The following is a 17,581-nucleotide window of genomic DNA, read 5'->3' on the forward strand; positions in this document are numbered from 1 at the left end:
ATAAATGCAGCACATTTTAAACCACATAATGTGAACTGACCCAGTTTAGTGCAATGTAACTTGATTTGTTTATATACAGTATATCATATATCACATCTATATTATGGATTTGGCAAATCTGGGTCATCAGGGGAGGCACAATAATGTGTGAATATGACAATTAAATCTGCAGACATACATATTATTGATTAGAAATAACATTAAAACAGAAACATGCACTGCAGGGTCATGGGGGGCTGGAGCCTATCCCAGCTATCTACAGGTGAGAGGTGGGGTATAATCCTGGACAGGTCACCAATCCACTCACCATTCAAACCTATACGGGCAATTTAGATTCACCAACTGGCCTAACAAATGTCTTTAGAAAGTGGGAGGAAGCTGGACTGCATGGAGAAAACCCCACACAGGCACAGGGAGACCATGCAAACAGTCAGACAGTGCTAACCACCACCGCACCATCCTGCCGAATTAGAAGCAGCAACAGTTCATAATTACTTAAATTGTTCTTAAATTGTTCACAAATGCATCGCTGGTTGTACAAAATAATGGCGAACAAGGCTAACAAGAGCTGGTACCTGTGCTGTATTCTATATGTGAATAGTCCAGTAACAGTAAAATAGGAAATAACAGTAATTGTGAGTCAAAGAAAGACTCAGTCTGGAGTAAATTTTGTTTTTAGACCCTAAAACTTGGTAATTTTTTACACAAAATTAGACAAAAAAAGCTCACATGTAACATAAAATGATTTAGATTATTAATAGATATTATCAAACTAATCAAATCTTTATTTCAGATATTACTTTAAATTGTCACAAATTAATAGAAAATCAATGTCCATAATAAAATTGCATTTAAAAAATAATAAATATCCACGTTGTTTGTTTTTATTTATAATGTGTGGAGGCAAACAGAACTTTTAAAAATGCCTGAGTGAGAATCTACTAATACTGAAATCACTTAATTGAATTGTTATTTTTTTTATAGTGGGTTTAAGCTTTAAATGTTGGTGTAACCAGAGGAAGCTTTAAAAACAACCATGCACCCTTCTATACTAATGATCAGTGAGTTTTCCCCTTTGACGACAACAAAAAGTTTCAAGTGTGACATCCTGATTTTTTATACCATGACCCCTCTGATTTTCTTGCCCCTGACTCCCAGGTGTGCCCTGCATTATATTATTCAACATGTAGTGAAAAACAATCTTTTCCTCCCCATGGGGACTCTCCTCCATGGATCCCAGGTGGTCCCTCTGTTACTGGCTGTGCGCTCACTGCTGCCCTCTGCTGTCCAGACACAGAAACAGGCGCAGGTCTGATCTGTGTTAAATGTGTGAGCTTGGGGGAGTATCGCCCCCTAGTGGACAGCGGAGTCCTTGTAGAAAAGCTGCTCCAAATCAGCATTGTGACACTAAAAACTAATCCTTGTGTAGCTCAGGAGGATCCACTTTATGTTAGATGATGGAATATGTATTGTTTTCTTACTTAATTCTGTGAAATCAGACATTTATTCTCCTTAATTGTCTCTTTAAAACTCATCAAGCTACAGGATGTGCATCCAATCAGGAGTGAATGTGTAAAATGTCATGATTTTCATGAGGAGAAATATAACAGTGCAGTTGCAAAGGAGTTAAAAAGACACTGAACTCCTTTGTTCAGACAGACCTGCTTGTTGTTTTCTTGGCTGAGAGAAGTGTGTTACAGACAGAATGCAGACGCTCCTTGTGGCGCTCTGTGTCGCCACGGGGGAGCCACAAGGCCCAGCTGTGCACACCTCTTCCTCCTTCTCTCTCTTCCTCTCTCTCTATCTCTCTGTGCTCCACAGGAAGTTTTGCTTTGGAGAAAAAATACTCATCTAACAACCTACCTTCTTCTCTTTATATTAACTGACTCGCTCACAGCAGGGGCCCAGACGGTCATTCTGAGAAGCCTATAAAGTCATGCGTAGTTTTAAAATCATGGTTTTGTGTCAGTTGCATAAACAGTTTATTTTTATCGATCAAGGTGCCACAAAAATACATTAACAGCTGCTTATTAGACCAATTTGTGGCACCTCTCCTCCTCCAGTGTGACAGCTGATCGCCTCACGGGACTCTTTGACCTTTGACCTCCTGGAGAAAAATTCTGGAAAGGTGAGTCAAGGTTGATTATTTGGTCATTTACTGCTGGTGTTTGAACATTTAGAAACACACACTGAGCTTCACAAAGGTGGGAAATGTGTTCTTTCAGCGTGGATTGGGTTAATTCTATAATAAAATTGAAAGAATCTTATGGACACATGCGCTAAAAATAGGCCGCTGAGACCGTTTTGAGGTGAAACTAATCGGTTTTCCTCGGTAGCTGCCTTCATTTTTGAATTCTACCTTGAAATCACGTGTCATTGGTTTACAAATCCGTCATCAAAAGCACATTTCTTCCTCGACGTCCTGTTTTTTTAGCGGAGGTTTGCTTCAGCGCGCTGTTTACAAGTCACTGTTCCTCTGTAAACATGTTATCCTCTCAGCTCCAGCCAGCTAACAAGGGATCAATATGTAAATCGACTCAGACTTTCAGAGCATGTCTGCGTCCAAGAAAGGCGATAAGCGTTTTTTTTTAAATATATTGGTTGGGAGGCACATAGTCGGGGATTATCCCAAACTTGCCCCGGGGTTTGGCTCCTGCGCGCCACCGGACGGCGGCGTCTGTTCACCGCGGCCGAACAGGAGGACCTGCAGGGCCCCCGGGCGCAGACTGACAGCCTCCCCGTGGGGCTCCTCCTCCTCCACGAGATTATAGGGTGGCAACGCGGCTGGTATCTCTGTGAACACGCACATGGAGAAAAAAAAAGGGGTGAGATGATCTCGCAGTGCCCGCGGCACCATCATCATCTTTGCCATCATCAACATCATCATCATCAGCACCATCAGCAGCAGCAGCAGCAGTCCTGCCCATGAAGATTGAGGTCTGAGCCTCACACGGCTATCACACTCCCTGCAGAACACACACTCACCCCGACCCCGTGTGATGAGCAGATACAAAACAACTTTGTTCAGCTGACAAAGAGGCAATTGTGAGCTTAAAGGTCGTTTGCCTGAGGCCTCAAGTACAGCAAGTACAGCTCCACAAGATAAGAACGGCCCTTTAGTCTCATCTGAGTCCTTGATCTTAAGTGGAGATAAGTGGACTCCTTCTCAGATAAACATGGGAATGAAAACACAGACAGAATGTCAAGATATAAGGTTTAATTTATCATAATTATATACAGCATCTCAGGGTATAAATCAATGTTTTGGTCAAGACAAACATCAACAGCTTACAGAGGATTTTATAAACATCATATTAATGTCACAGTAAAGTGTTCATTGCTTTGACTTGAGTCAGCTGAGCGAAGAGACGGATGCAGTAATGATGCGTGGGGCACAAAATCAACATTACAATCAACAAAATGGCTGGACAGGTCGATGGGAGGTTGTCTTGATCACCAATGCTTATGATTGGCTGACAGCTGTGGCCGGAGCAGTGGTATTGGCCATGGCGGCGGCGGCGCCCATTCTCAGCAGTTCCTTCCTGTGAGTGAGGATGATGTCGAAGCTGGACTGCAGGCGGTTCTGCTGCTCCTGGACGCGGCCCTGCAGGGTACGCACCCAGCGGATCAGGGCCAAGCGGCGGTACATGGTCAGCTGCACCTGGTGTTTCTCCATCTCCTGCGCCTTGAAGCGCTCGCGGTCTCGCAGCGTCCACACAGTGTCCATCAGCTCGGGCATCTCGCCATCTGAGTCTGAAGACTGGTTATCTTCTTCTTCTTGTTCTTCCGTTCCTTCCTCTATGACGTTTCCCAGGGTGCTTCCTGTCAAGGATTTGCGGCTCAGTCTTCTTTGAGGTGGTTCTCGGTTCCTGTTTCTGGTTGGGTCACTTTCCTGGTGGTTGGATCTTGGTTCTCCGACCCCGACGCGGTCCCAGCCTCCAATCAGCATCCCCTCCCTTCCGCTTTCCATGTTGTGGGAGGACATGCTGCCATCGGACTCAGACTCTGAGTCGCTGTCCCCCCACTCGTCATCGTCTTCACCCAGGAAGTCATCTTCCTCTTCTGGTCTTCCTCTGAATCCCAAGCTGCTCTTCCTCCTCTCCATCTCCTGTTTCTCCCTCTGCTTCATGTCGCTCCGGCTCATCCTTCTCTCCTCTTCCTCCACCCTCCCTTCCTCCGCTCCATCAGGGGGCACTCGACCGTACCCATCATCCCCGGTCTCAATTTCGGGCAGGGGCTCTAGGGGGCTCCAGCAGGGAAGGCGTGAGCGTGGCGACATCAGCCCAGAGTTGTGATGAAAGCCAGAAGACGGCGAGGAGTTTGGAGGGTCACGACCCAGTGGGCTCAGGTTACGGGGACGCACCTGGTTTCGGTTCTCATCTCCTCCTCCATTGCTGGTGAAGCCATCTTCATCTTTACCGGGCAGGAAGTTGAAGTTGCCATCTTTGTCGCACTTACTGGAGGAGCCATTGTTGGCGCCACAGTAGGCCGAGTTCAGATGTTGGCCCTGATGATGAAGCATCACTGACCGCGACTGAGTCTCACTGAAACGACAAAGGACACAAACAGAGATTCAGAAACCACAATTGACATAATACAACAATAATGGAAACACACACACATAGAGACACACACACACTCTCGATCTCCTTGTTTTTAATGTCTATAACTACAGGCTGGTCTGCGCACTCCACTTCTATTAGCATCAAATATTTACATGTCTCCTCAGAATGGAAATTTCTCTAATCCTGACTTCAGGCTGCTGTCAATCAATCCCCTCTCCCCTCTCGCTCTGTGCGCGTTCTCGTAGTGCTGAAGGACAGCGACAGTGCTGTGTCGGGAGCGCGCCTGCCTGCAGCGCTCAGATGTTTCACGATCACGAGGATAAAAAAAAATCCACATATTTACATCCACAGCTGCTCAATAATATGTTAAAAATCAATGCGCAATGTGTGACAATATTGACATCTCATGCAAAACGCGATAAAAAGGAAGAAAAATAGTACCACAGGAGTCCTGCTGCTGGGTGGATGTGTGCCATCTTTACAAACGGATGTCTGTTTTTGCGCTGGAAAGCGTATAAAAGGCGACGAATGGCGCTAAGATGCTGCATGTTTACAGCTTCGTGGCGATTAAAAAATAAAATACGTCATCCTAATCCGTCTATAAATGCAGATAAAAACGAATATGATAGATAGAAAAAAGACATAAGGTGCCTAGAAATGCCTGCGTTATGTAACGCTCACCCCATTTCAGCGCCGTCTTCTCTCTAGCCCTGCTCGGATAAAAGCAGCTCACTGCCTCACACCTTTCATCTCCTAGTATTCGTCGCTTGCATAAGTCAGAGCCATCATGTGAATCTATTTGTATTTCTTACCTATTTTGTAGCTGTTTTAACAGTTCGGTAGAGAAGCCGGACACTGCGCCCTCCCAATCTTTTCCCCTCCTCCGACCCTCCAATGTGATGTTTATCTTCCTCTCCTCCTCCTCCTCCTCCTCCTCCCGCTGCTGTGAGTGTGTGTGTGGGAAAAAAAATCGGACTGGGTGACTAAGAGGACTTCCTAAACTGGGCTGGGACTGGGAGGAAGAGGGGAAACCACGGAGAATGGAGAGAAACAATGTGAGGACAGAGATGGATGTCATGTTCCTGTGATGTTTATTAACAGTAAACCAGGCCTGTACTGTACTGTGACAACACAAGATGACTTTAGATTATTCATAGTCTCACATTTAGTTTACTATAATCTCCAAATACAAATTTTATTTTTGAAAATTTTGGATTACTTCAAATTAAATATTCCAATTTTCAATTCGAATGGTCAAAACAAATGACAGTTTTATTGATAATAATATAAATAATAAAATGGGTGTCAATGGGTGATTTTTCTCTTATATAAATTAATATGGGGATTAATAATACTCCATAAACACAGATTACAGGGAGAACAGAGAAACCTTCTTTTAGATTAAGCAGAGCTTTTAATGTAAGACATCCATCTGAAAAGCTATAGGTCTATTAAAATAACCAAAGTGAGGCTCTGTCCATGCTGTGACAGTTGGACTAGATGGTGCTTAATGTTTTTTTCTTATATAACTCAAGCTATTTTTAGGTAGCTCATAAGGTCAAATGTATATGTGTCTGTGAATGGGATCATTTAAGTATAATTACATCACAAGGGAAACAGTTAAGGTTTTGTTGGACTTGTGACCAGTGTTTGAAACATATTCTGTCATTCTGCTTCTGTGTAATTTATGGGGGGAAAGTCCCGGAGTGTTTCCCAGCTGCAGTTCCTCAAATGGCCACTTGAGGCTGTGCTAAAGTGAGTAAAACCCTGATAAAGCTCCATGTTAAAATGCCTGCAGAACTAAACATCTACCAAACATGTCCATGAATGTTTTCCCAAAAGCATTCTGGGAAATGGAGAAAAATTGCAACTGTAAATCCCCAGAGTTCATGCTAGGCATTGAACACACCATGGCATTGATTAAAGTCATTCTTACATATTAAACAAAATGTTTCCCACAATGCAACAGTGACATGTGTGAGTGTTACACCTCAGAAAAAAAGCAGTTGTGCAGCAGTTTCTACTCCAAACTGGTGACTGTCTGGTTTTGTGATAGATCAGAGGAGCATGGCATTTGAATCCCTGTGTGTGTGTGTGTTCTGTAGGTGTGTGTGTGTAGTACAGAGAGGCTACATCAGACAGACTTAACAAGTGTTCGCTGTCTCTCTCTCCTCCCTGCTCTCATCCCCCCTGACATGTTGTTGCTGCTGGCATCAGAAAAGAACTCACCCACCCCTTCCCCTCATCCACACATACACACACACACACACACTTTTTCCCTTTCCTCCCTCCCTTCTCTCCTTCAACAACATCCCCATTCAAGTGCATCAGCTCCAGGCGTCCTTCCTCCTCGCTCCTCGCCCTCCCCATCGTTCACTAGTAGCCTAAGCACATAAAAAATACATCAAACACAGCCGTCCGCCCAAGGCCTCGTCACGCGCAAAATCATCTCTCCTTCCATCTCTCCCCTTTCCAAAAGAAAAGAAAAACCAAGTAACAAAAGACAACTGCAGAGGACACTGATACGAAGCCAGATAGGCTGAACTCAGCGGACTGACAGTCGTCTACGAGGCCTCCTGAGGGAGGAGAGCTTATTGTAATGTTAACACAGCCACCTTGCTTCCCTTTGACACACACACACACACATACAAAAAGGAGCATGACTTACCTTGTGCATAATAAGGCCTTGTTTGAATTGTACACAGCCTGCAGCCCTGTGACCCACTTCCCTCAGTTCAGCTCCACATCTGCTCCAGCACCAGTCTCGGGCTGTGACAGCGGCCGAGGGCGTCCGGCAGCAGCCATGGGCTACAATGTCAGATGCACAGAGCCTGTGAAGAGAAGCACTCTGGACCTCCAGCTTACAGCCAACAACAACAACAACAAAAAATCAGCTAAATCAGCCAAGACGTGTTAAATTGAAGCATTAATCCAGCACGGGTGGGGGTACAACTAATTATACACTTTTTATTTTAGGCCTTAGATGTGAGCAGACACACACACTGTGCATACGTCATGACACAAACACACATACACCCTTAGGTGCTACAGCTCATGTTTCTCTACAGTTATTCCACCCTTTGCCCTCTTCTCCTCCTCATAATCTGAATAAAGGCAGATCCGTGTCCTCTAGATATTTAGAAGCTGGGCCTCGATGCCAAAACATGTAACCTTCCTCCTCTTTCAAGTGTGCAGTGAACGGGCGATTTGGCTTTAGTGTGTTGACCTCGTAATTCCCTCTCGGGGGTTAAACAAAGTTGTGAAATTCAGTAAAGAAGCGCGTAGAAGCCTTGCAAAGACATTATTCCTATTAAATTCTAATTAGAATTGATTTCCTGACCCTGCAAACACACCCCGAGGTCGTCTTTATCTCTTTTAATTGCAATAGTAATGGCTCGAAATGATCATACGCACAAAGATCTATCAAATTATTCTTAGCTCAAAGCTCCGAACATTTTTCAGTTGTTGTTTGACTTAGGTGAAAAATGTAATCTCTTAATCCAGCCAGCCAGCCAGCCTGCCTGCCTGCCTACAGGTACAGCAGCTTGATACAGACGGGGCCCTCAATGGGGCTCATTCCAGACCCTCTTGGCGTTGGCCCCTAATGATGTGTAATGGGGCCTCCTGCGCCCATTCCTAACCTCAGGACCTCCGCCTAATCACTGTGGCTACTAATGAGATGGAGAGACTTGAAAGGGCTCGTTAGAAGACCATCCCTTTAATGCCAACCTATTATTAGCTGCTTAACAACTCATTAGTCTCTAAAGTGCAATTATGCTCTAAAACAGGAAGAAAAAGGGAAAACATTATCTTTTAGACAGCGACACACACACACACACACACACACACAAGCACTGATGTGTATGAAGGCTGTGTGTTTAAGGAAAGATATTGGAGTTAATGGTACAAAAAGGTGACAAGTTAGTGGTCTATTTGATACTGCACGTTAGACAAACTCAAGTTCTCCTCACTTCTAGCCATAATTTTGTCATTTAAATTGAGGTGCAGGTCTGTGATATTGCCCACAATGACTAAATATGTGACAGCAGTGAGGCTGCTTCGATTAGCTCGTAAGATCAGGACATAGGAAACTGCTGGCTGTGTTTGTCCTAGGTTCTTTCTTAGAGAGTGGAAACATGGGGGGGCTTCTAAACAACTCTCCACTGACCTAAGAACTAAGATAATTCATTATTATGAATTAGGAGGAGGGTACAAGAAATTATCAGAAATAGAACGCCACAGGAAAGGCACAGGTGAAGGATGGTCAGAATGATCACAGACAAGCCACAGACCACCTCCAGAGGACTACAAGAACATCTGGCTGCTGATGGTGTAGCTGTTCATCATTCCACAATCCAGCGTACTATGCAAAAAAAAAGCACATCTGGAGAAGCCAAAAGCATTTTGGAAAAATACTGTGGTCAAATGAGATTCAACAGTCTCAAAGTTGAAGATTTTTCAGCAGGACCAAGGATCCTAAGCACTGTTCAAAATCCGCCAAGGAATTCATGCAGAAGCACCAGTACCATGTTCTGGAACGAGTTTAACATCATTGAAAATGTATGGATTGATTTGAAGCAGACTGTCTACACACAGAAAGCCAAGAAACCCGACTGAACTGGAGGGGTTTTGTATGGAGGACTGGGCCTAAATACCACCTGCCAGACTTCAGGGGCCTGTCTGTGGCTAAAGGGGGGCGTCTAATTTAAGGTCCTGTTATTACAGCAGAACTAAATTATATTGGAATTATTTCTTATATCAAATGTATGCACAACGTAGCTTGTAATGTGAGTTTATCCCAACAATTTGAAAGCAATCTGCATAATGTCTTAAAATACACTTTTATTTACAATGTAAAACAAATACATTTTAAACATTATACAAAGAAGTGGCTAACTATTAAAAACCAAATCAGTACTATTTACATAATAAAACATTTAATCATCTGTATCTGTACTCTGTCCAAATTAAGTATAAGATGCAACGGATGAATGCTGCATAATTAAAACTTCAGACACACCTGTCGACGTGCGACAGGCGTGTGTGCGCCATCGAAAGGTGCTTCCGTGGTGTGCTGTGCTGTAGTATGCCATTTTCAGGCAGTGTTAAACCCACATGACCGCCCGTTCCACATGGCGAGACACCTCAGAAGCAAGTGAAATACAGAATGTGCAAGGCAGTAAATTCTGTACTCTGACCTCCCACTGTACCTGCTGGATGGAAAAATAACCCTGCTGATGATTATCATGCAGTTAGTGCACCGTGTCCTCAGTGGCCCAGGAAGTTGAAAATACTCCTCTGGGAGCCTTTTGTGTGTCCTACAGGTTTGTCCTCCCTGCAGATCCTCTTTGCTGCTGGGTTCACCGCTCCCACCTGCCCCCTCTTCTTCATTGCCTGAGGAGCAAACACATTCAAACTTCAGAAATCTATCAGGAAAGTGGACTCTGGCTCCACCTAGTGTTGCATATCGAGAATACAGCAGAAACAAACTCACATGACGCCCTTGGAATGTTTTTTAGTCTATATCTTAAGACCTTAAATTCTTTTTGCTTACCTGTTTCTGAGGAGCATCTGATGTTGTGTTGCCCTTCTCAGGAGACAGCGTTTGAAACAGGAAGCCCCGGCTGTTTCTGGGAGCCAGAGGATTCCCCTCTGAGATGGAAGCCAGCTTCTGGAGGACGGACTGAGGCTGACTGAGGAGGGAACCTCTTTTCACCTGGAAGAAATCAAAGTTTCAAACAACTCAAAGATTTTATAATGCTGGTTAAAACACACAAGTCTTGAGTTACACCAACAGATTCATCACTGACCCTGTTAAAGGTTTTCACAAGGTTTCGAATGAGAACAATGAGATATTGTCTGCCAGAAGAACAGCTTCAGGCAGTAACTGACAAGTGATGAAGTGCTTCTATTTTTAAAAAGTCAGATGCTATTCATTTATAATAAAAACAACAAGGATTACACAAACATGTTTCCTACTAGCAACAGATGTGGCAGTAAACTGGGTTCACAGTGAGCTACCTGTGAAGGCTGTGAGGGTCTCTGGAAGGGATTCAGAGCCGACGTCTTCTTCTCAGGTTGCAGTGCTACAGGGGGCTCTAGTTTAATGACAAATAAAAGGAAAACCTTCAAAAACAAATCCAGCATGTTGCTGAAGTATATGAGACCATTATGGATGTTAGATCATTGATTTTAAGTCTGAGGCCTTGTGTCGAACCAACCTTTCTTCTGCAGAGTCTTTGCTGTCAGTTTTTTAGCCAGCTTCATGAAATGACTGTCTTCATCTCCAATTTTCTCATCATCTACATCCAAATCTTCGACTTTCTTGGCTTTCTGTTCAGACTGAGAAGAGAGGAAGAAATAAGGACCAGCTACCATCGAAGAAGAGAAATCACAAGTCGCACAAAGGCTGCAGTAGAATGGTGAATAAAGAGTGAACTCTTCATACCTGTTCTCTGAGCCACTGTTCCCGTTCCAGCCTCTCTTTCCTCCTCTGGACCTCAGTCAGGTCTACGTCCTCATCTTCCTCTGCCTCATCCTCACCCTCAGCTCCCATCCTGTTCATGCTAAAATCATCATCTGAACAAGAGAATAAAAAAAAAGAGTTTGTAGACATCCACATTTTTGCTTCTTTATCCTAATTATTAGGGTTAATTGCCCCCTGGCTGTTGTTCCAACGGTGCGTTTTCTCCCTCACCAATATTTTTCCAGCGGAAGCGTCGAGCTCGTCCTGGGCCATCAGAGTGCAGGTCACCATCAGCTAGGTAGCGCTCCTGGTACAGCCTCAGGCGACGCTTGTCATCATCCAATATGTGCTTCCTGTAAGCACAACAGGTGGGTTATTTAAAGAAATGCACAGAAGACACTGTATTTGACCAACAGACCAGCTGTTCACTCACATGTGGATCTTATTGACTTGGTCCTGCAACTCTTCATCAGATGGAAGCTCTTCCAGCAGCTCGTCCTCCTCATATTCACTTCCGCGATCAAGATCCTCATCATCACTGCCGACCTCACTGCCCGACAGCTCAGCCTCAGAATCCACGTAGTCGATCAATCGCCTGTGAACAGGATGGAAGAAAAATGTTAAACCTTTGTAAAGTTGGGGATCAGTGGCAAATGTATTATGTCTGATTTCACTTACATTTGCTTCTTTTTCTTGACCTGAGGTGCAAACACACCCTGCATCTCCTCCTCTTCCACATCATCGTTCTCCTCCCCGCTGACATCTTCCTCTCCATCCTCTCCTTCATCGTCTTTCTCATCATCATCCTAAATACGCACATTAGTGAATATTTACATCTGGATTCCAACAGATGCCCCACCCCCCCCCCGTACATATCTCAAAAACTCTTTTTACCTTCTCACTTTCTACATCTGACAGAAGACGAAACTCGCAGTCCTCTTCTTCTTCCTCCTGCTCCTCCTCCTGTTGCTCTTCCTCCTTCGCCTTTTTCTCACTTTTATAAAAAAAAGAAAAGTCATCAAGGTTTTAGTCATATTCTCCGTGGAGTAGACATTAGGTAATAAAAGATCACAAAGATGTGAGGTCTACTGTACCTGTCTGATGCTGCAGCTCTGTGAGTAGACTCTAAATTCAGAAGGAAAGGAGAAGGAGCATTGTGTTAACAGGAAAAGAAAAAAGTAAATACTTTTTATAAAATGCACCTTGTGCTGAATTAAATATGTGTCTCGCTAGAAAAAAGTACTGAGCACACACCCATACCTTGACTTGGAAATTTGCCTGAACACAGGCCTAGCAGCTGCTCCATGGTGTTGTCTGACTCCTCATCCTGCCCTTTCTCTTCACCCCTCTCCATCTGCTCCTCTCCAGCCTGTGTTGGTGGAAAAGCTCCTGAGCACAACCCGACCAGCGCATCCTCTTGTGTTGCACCGAGGCCCTGTGGACCAGAGCTGCTCTCTGCCGTCCCAAAAACCCCTGAGCACAACCCCAACAGCTCCCCCATGTTGGCATCCATTGCATTTTCATCCAGGCTGTCCAGGATTAATTGTCTTTTATGAGAGCGCGGTGCACCGGGGCGAGGTCCCACGTTCAGGAAACCATCTGCATCGAGTAACTGTGAATGAGCGTCATCCTCCAGGGAGAAACGACCTTGGGAGTCTCCTCCCAGGCCCGGACCAGAAGCCACTCCACCCAGGGGTCCCGAATCTGCACCAGGGGATGGAGGTGCATACAGGTCTTGGGAGTCCTCAACAGGGAGGCAGAGAGACGGCTCAGAGAGTTTTCCTGAGCTCTGATGGGGAAGAAAGATGAAAAATTACATTTAATGTGGAGTTTTCAAATTTGTTTCTTAATCCCACACTGATGATGCTCAAATTCAGAAAGATACAAGGAAACTTTCATCACCTTAGAGGCAGAACCAAGGAAGCTGGGCCTGAAGAGGCAAGGCGAAGGGGACCGGAAAATAGAGGAGTTGGAGATGCCTCTTCCTGTGGAGCGCTGATTATTGACAGGTTGGTATGAGGTAATCATAGATCCTGCAAGCTCAAAGCTGCTGTTGTGGCTGTTGTCCTTCATAAGGGACGAAGAGTCATCCTCTTCTGGAGAGGAAGAAAAAAGGATGTGATTATCCTGCCAACTGTGACCACACTGTGCTCTGCTGTGTTATGTATTATTAAGCAACTTTTCTCACTGTGATCCACTTTACTCACCCATCTTATTGCTGCTGTCATGTCCGGAAGGCCCACACCTTCTTACGCCATCACTAAAAGGAAAAACATTATAGTGCAAATTTAATAGGTTGTAGGTAACCATCTTATTTTATCCACATGAAAAGAAACTTTAGACTAACCCTGTGCGAGAGCAGGAGTTGCCAGGGAACAACATGAGAGTGCCATCTGTGTTAACCAGGTCAGGAGTTGGCGAGGGTCCACTCAAAGCCACAGGAGAAAGGCTCCTGGTACTCGGAGCCACACTACCTTCCTCCTCTTCATTTTCCTTCTCTTCCTCTCCATCATCGCATCCCAGTAAGTCATCAACACCCTGTGAGACAGGTGAACAGGATTGGCCTGACCGCACGCAGACACAAAGGTGCAAAATAAACATCCTGTCATTATTTGTCTTCTTACCTCTTCTTCCTCTGAGTCATCCGTCATGTCTTCCTCCTCTTCTTCCTCCTCTCCACAGTCCTCATTATCAAGGCGATTCAGCTCAGCCTTGCGTGCCCTCTCCTCTTTTCTCCTCTGGGCCATGGCGAGCTGCAGGCGCTGCTTCAGAGTCAGCAGCTTCTCTCCTACATAAAGATCAGGGGGGTCAATCATGTCTTTAGAATGTATTTCAAAATTGCATAAAACACAAGAACAGTTTGACTTCAGACCTGGTTTGGTGGCCAGAGGCTCCTCTGCTCCCTCTTTAACAGTGACAGAAACAGACTCCGTGCGCAGCTCTTCCTGGCCCGATGGGGTGCTGTCTTTGCGAATGATGTTGAGCTGCATAGTCCGCTCCCCTTGGGGCCGTGTGGGCGCATGCACATGACGAAGGTAACGCTCCTTCAGGGCCTCCACACCTAGTTAAAAAGTAAATACAAGGTCTCAGTATGACTTATGGAAATCTGTTTTGTATCATTTTATCCTCTAAGAGCAGTCATAATTCACCAGGGTTGTGTTGTGGAGGCTCGAGCTGCACAAAAGATCCATCATCTGGGCACAGTTTAGCGACAGGTGGGGGATCCAGGCCAAGCTCCTTCAATCTGGTCAATTTGTCTTTCTTCGGCTTGGTGGGTTGCTGCACTGAGGGCTCTGGAGATGACTCACTCCGAGACCGAGGGACTACAGGCCCACCCAAAGCCCCAGACAGAGGCTCTATCTGCATGGCTTCTGTGTCAGACATGGCTGCAGCCTGGCTGTGTTCCAGGGCCACTGCAGAGGCCTCCTCCTCAGTCACAGGTTTCCCTACAACATCACCTGGGACTGACTCCTGAAGACTCTCAGAGAGGTAAAGCATTGGGCCTGATTCCTGAGGCTCAGGATCTGTGGTTTCACTGTTCTGGATGAGGCTCTCCTGCTGAGGGGAGGAGGTAGCTGCAGGCTGAAGTAAGGGCTGGAATTGAGTGGATGAAAGATCCAGAGAGGGAGGGGGGTCCAGCTCTGTGGGTGGCTGCTGAGGCTCACTGGGTGGGTTTGCAGGTGCTGGAGCTGCCGATGTTGTCTCCAACAATATTTCTGAGTACTTTGTTGATCTGAAAGAAGCAATAGTTTCCTGAATTTGTGCATGAGCGCATGAAATTGAGATAAATCCTTCTGTTTCGAGATCCATGTGACTTATTTCAGTCAAGAACAACATGTAAAATGTATTTACTTCAACAATGCCATAGCAGGACCCTCTGGTCTGGCCTTCCTCTTAAAGAACTGGTGGATGGTCTTGGGCTCTGGGATATGGTAGGGCAGGCCAAGTGAAGACTCTACAAAGACAGAGGAAGGTGTCAGACATACAACCTGAAGAAAATTAAAACCGCTTGAGCAAGTGTGTTTGGTAAACTAACCTCTGACAAGCCTTTGGGACTCACTGTGGAGCTGCTTCATCGCCTCTTTGCTGGCACGGGCAGCCTTTCTTTCCTGTGAACATTAAATACTCCCAATAAGAACACTTTCAGGGTTCAAACATTTTGGCATCAATTGTCTTTGAGCATTTTAGTACTACATACTGCACGCTTGGGTTTCTCAGGATCATCTTCATCATCTGTCTCCTCCTCCAGAAGAGGACCCTACAGCGAGATAAACAAATGAAAAATGATCATCTACCCAACATTCACACTTTTTCCCCCTGCAAACTTTCATTATGGAATGACATCAAAAAGCCTAATCATAGATGTTTATAGTGCTGTAACATGTGTAGAGATCTTTATCTACCTTGTGTTCCTTTATCTTCTGTTTGACTGAAGCTCTGATGGCATCCAGAGACTCTTCTTCCTCCTCTTCATCACCATTTAGGCCATTGTCAAACAGGTCTGTGTCACCCAGTGGAAATCCACTGTCATTAAGACCCTGAGACACAGGAGCATCCTAAAGAAGGAGGGGTAAATTTATGTTTCACAAACCACAAACAGTGTACATGTATTCAGTGACAGAAACACTCACTTCATTTGTTTCAGAGAATCTTTCTTTCCTCTTCAGTTTCTCCACAGCTTTGCTACGCTTCTCCTTTTTGTCCCGATGCCTCTGGCTTTTCTCTCTCTTCTTCCGTTCTTTTGCCGACTTCCCTTCCTTCTTCGGCGTTTCAGTTTCTCCAGATTTCTGTTGCTCATTCTCACTATCTTCACTGTCAACAGGAGCACGGCTTATTCTCTTGCCCTTCTTTTTTTCCTTCCTTTCTTTAGCCTCTCCAGTCTCCATCTCCTCTGCACTAGAAGCTGACAGGACAAGAGCTTCTGCCATGTGTACACTGTTCTCTGCAGCGGCCTCTTCTCCTTCGCTGTCGCTGTCTCTGATGGCATTGCGATGGGGTTTTCTGTGAGTTGTGATGTCTTCATCATCATCATCAGAATCTGTAAGCAAACAAACACCACAATGGTCATCTCAAAACAAATTAAGGTTTAATGTGAGCCATCAACTAGGTTGTTAAATATGGATTTATACTGCAGGATTAGTGTTTACACATCTTTCAAGGCGGCGCATCAGACTGGCATAAGCAAATCCGTTATGCCTTCTGAATGCTAATTTGACTGAAGCTTTGTTTTGATGTTACAATCATTTGCATAAGTAGAACCCTCGTTTACACACTAGGAGGGACTCTCTGGCCGGATTGTCACCTATTGTTGTGCTACTTTACCTGGAAGCTCTCCTTTTTTCTCTGTCGTCTCTGTAATTGCTTCTTCCGCAGGAGAGCCAACCCCGCTGTCTGAATCACTTTCTGCAGTAGTCTGGGCCACAGCTGGGAGCGCCTCAGCCTGGGTACAAAAACACATAAAATGCATATTGTAATACTGTGGACTATCATCTAATGTCTCTTAAGTCAAACTTACGAAAAAAATAAAACAACAAACACCATATCCATCCAAAATATAGAAACAGGAATATATTTTAATCAGCAACAGACTGTTGCACACATCAGTCCAAACAGCTGCAAAACTTTGTGAATTGAATTTTTCAACATAGCGTGTCTGCATTTGCCAAATCACTGAAAACAAATGTAGCACACGGTAAATGAAGCATTGATTGGAGGCTGATCGTGTCACAAATAGTTGTTAAATTACTCTGGTGGCGCCTTGAAATAAAGCAAACAATGAACGCATACGTTTGCTAGCGACATGGCTTTTCTCACCAAACACACATCAAATTAGCTAAAACTTCTTCATGAATGTAGTCTCGGCCACAAGTGAAAGCTAATATTATAGCATGATTGATCTTAATACAGTGAGGTGTAGGTTTGTAGCAGTGATCAGTGACCATTTAATCGAAGCTACTAGGCCAATCTACTAGGCTAATCTAGCCATCTAGCTAGGTTGCTAACGCTAACAATATCCAAAAAGCATTTTTTTTAAACAAACGTCGTCCCTCTTAGCTTACACTCACGAAAGTTATATACACCAACATGCAGATGACATACTAGAAATATTAACTAATAGCTCGAAGCACTTCATCACCTCTTGTTGAGCGACCATCAGGCTCATCTTTGTCCGCTGGATGGTGATGGCTTCTTTTCGCGAAATAAAACTAGAAGAGACGACGCTTCGTCGAAGCGCAGAAGCCACAACAGACGCCAAAAAGTACGTGTCTGTGCGACAAATGCTATTTTAAGGCGTTTTAAGGCGCATTTAGGTAGCGTTTAACCGGACAACTTCTCTTCCTCCCGCCTGTTCCGTACACACCGAATAGAATTTTTGATCTTTCGCGCGCCGTGACAGCTGGCCCGCAGGTTTGTCGTCACTGTCGTATGAAGCGCCCTGTTCCCGCTCTCCTATTGGTCAGATCGGGAGATTTGTTTCCGCCCTGCGTGATGACGCAGTTTGACGGACAATAATTTAAACACTAGGCGTGCTGAGGCGGGCGGGACTAAC

General features: G+C 44.9%; 2 protein-coding genes across 3 annotated transcripts; both read right to left on the minus strand.

Annotated features, from left to right (window-relative positions):
- Positions 1 to 3,202: 3,202 nt before the first annotated feature.
- On the minus strand, positions 3,203 to 5,377 carry c19h1orf216 (chromosome 19 C1orf216 homolog). 2 transcript variants are annotated; one of them, XM_028422586.1, is made up of 2 exons: positions 5,247 to 5,377; positions 3,203 to 4,544 (listed from the first exon to the last, which is right to left on the minus strand). In XM_028422586.1, exons 1-2 carry the CDS (start codon positions 5,249 to 5,251, stop codon positions 3,464 to 3,466), a joined length of 1,086 nt encoding a protein of 361 aa, XP_028278387.1. In that variant the 5' UTR covers positions 5,252 to 5,377; the 3' UTR covers positions 3,203 to 3,463. The 2 variants fall into 2 exon arrangements, with proteins under 2 accessions (XP_028278387.1, XP_028278377.1); XM_028422576.1 differs by lacking the exon at positions 5,247 to 5,377 and adding an exon at positions 5,007 to 5,221.
- A 4,145-nt stretch (positions 5,378 to 9,522) lies between these two features.
- clspn (claspin) lies at positions 9,523 to 17,428 on the minus strand. Its single transcript, XM_028422424.1, has 24 exons — positions 17,168 to 17,428; positions 16,354 to 16,471; positions 15,663 to 16,069; positions 15,435 to 15,587; positions 15,230 to 15,289; positions 15,068 to 15,140; positions 14,884 to 14,986; positions 14,181 to 14,764; positions 13,904 to 14,092; positions 13,656 to 13,819; positions 13,379 to 13,569; positions 13,239 to 13,291; positions 12,934 to 13,127; positions 12,292 to 12,820; positions 12,126 to 12,156; positions 11,926 to 12,025; positions 11,710 to 11,837; positions 11,465 to 11,626; positions 11,263 to 11,384; positions 11,014 to 11,144; positions 10,787 to 10,907; positions 10,587 to 10,663; positions 10,120 to 10,281; positions 9,523 to 9,959 (listed from the first exon to the last, which is right to left on the minus strand). The coding sequence occupies exons 1-24, from the start codon at positions 17,192 to 17,194 to the stop codon at positions 9,834 to 9,836; spliced, it is 4,005 nt and encodes a 1,334-aa protein (XP_028278225.1). The 5' UTR covers positions 17,195 to 17,428; the 3' UTR covers positions 9,523 to 9,833.
- Between the last annotated feature and the right edge of the window lie 153 nt (positions 17,429 to 17,581).

This window comes from Parambassis ranga, chromosome 2 (genome assembly GCF_900634625.1).
Source record: "Parambassis ranga chromosome 2, fParRan2.1, whole genome shotgun sequence".
NCBI lineage: Eukaryota > Metazoa > Chordata > Actinopteri > Ambassidae > Parambassis > Parambassis ranga.

What these genes read in the sequence shown, in the direction of transcription:
- clspn (XM_028422424.1), bottom strand. Translation starts at nt 17,194, where the DNA reads ATGAGCCTGATGGTCGCTCAACAAGAG. An exon ending in ATGACTCAGAGGAAGAAGAG is followed by an intron (nt 13,570 to 13,655) that starts GTAAGAAGACAA and finishes CCTGTCTCACAG; the next exon opens with GGTGTTGATGACTTACTGGG. An exon ending in CAGATGCTCCTCAGAAACAG is followed by an intron (nt 9,960 to 10,119) that starts GTAAGCAAAAAG and finishes TTTGCTCCTCAG; the next exon opens with GCAATGAAGAAGAGGGGGCA.
- c19h1orf216 (XM_028422576.1), bottom strand. Translation starts at nt 5,113, where the DNA reads ATGCAGCATCTTAGCGCCATTCGTCGCCTTTTATACGCTTTCCAGCGC. An exon ending in CCAGCAGCAGGACTCCTGTG is followed by an intron (nt 4,545 to 5,006) that starts GTACTATTTTTC and finishes TTGTCGTTTCAG; the next exon opens with TGAGACTCAGTCGCGGTCAG.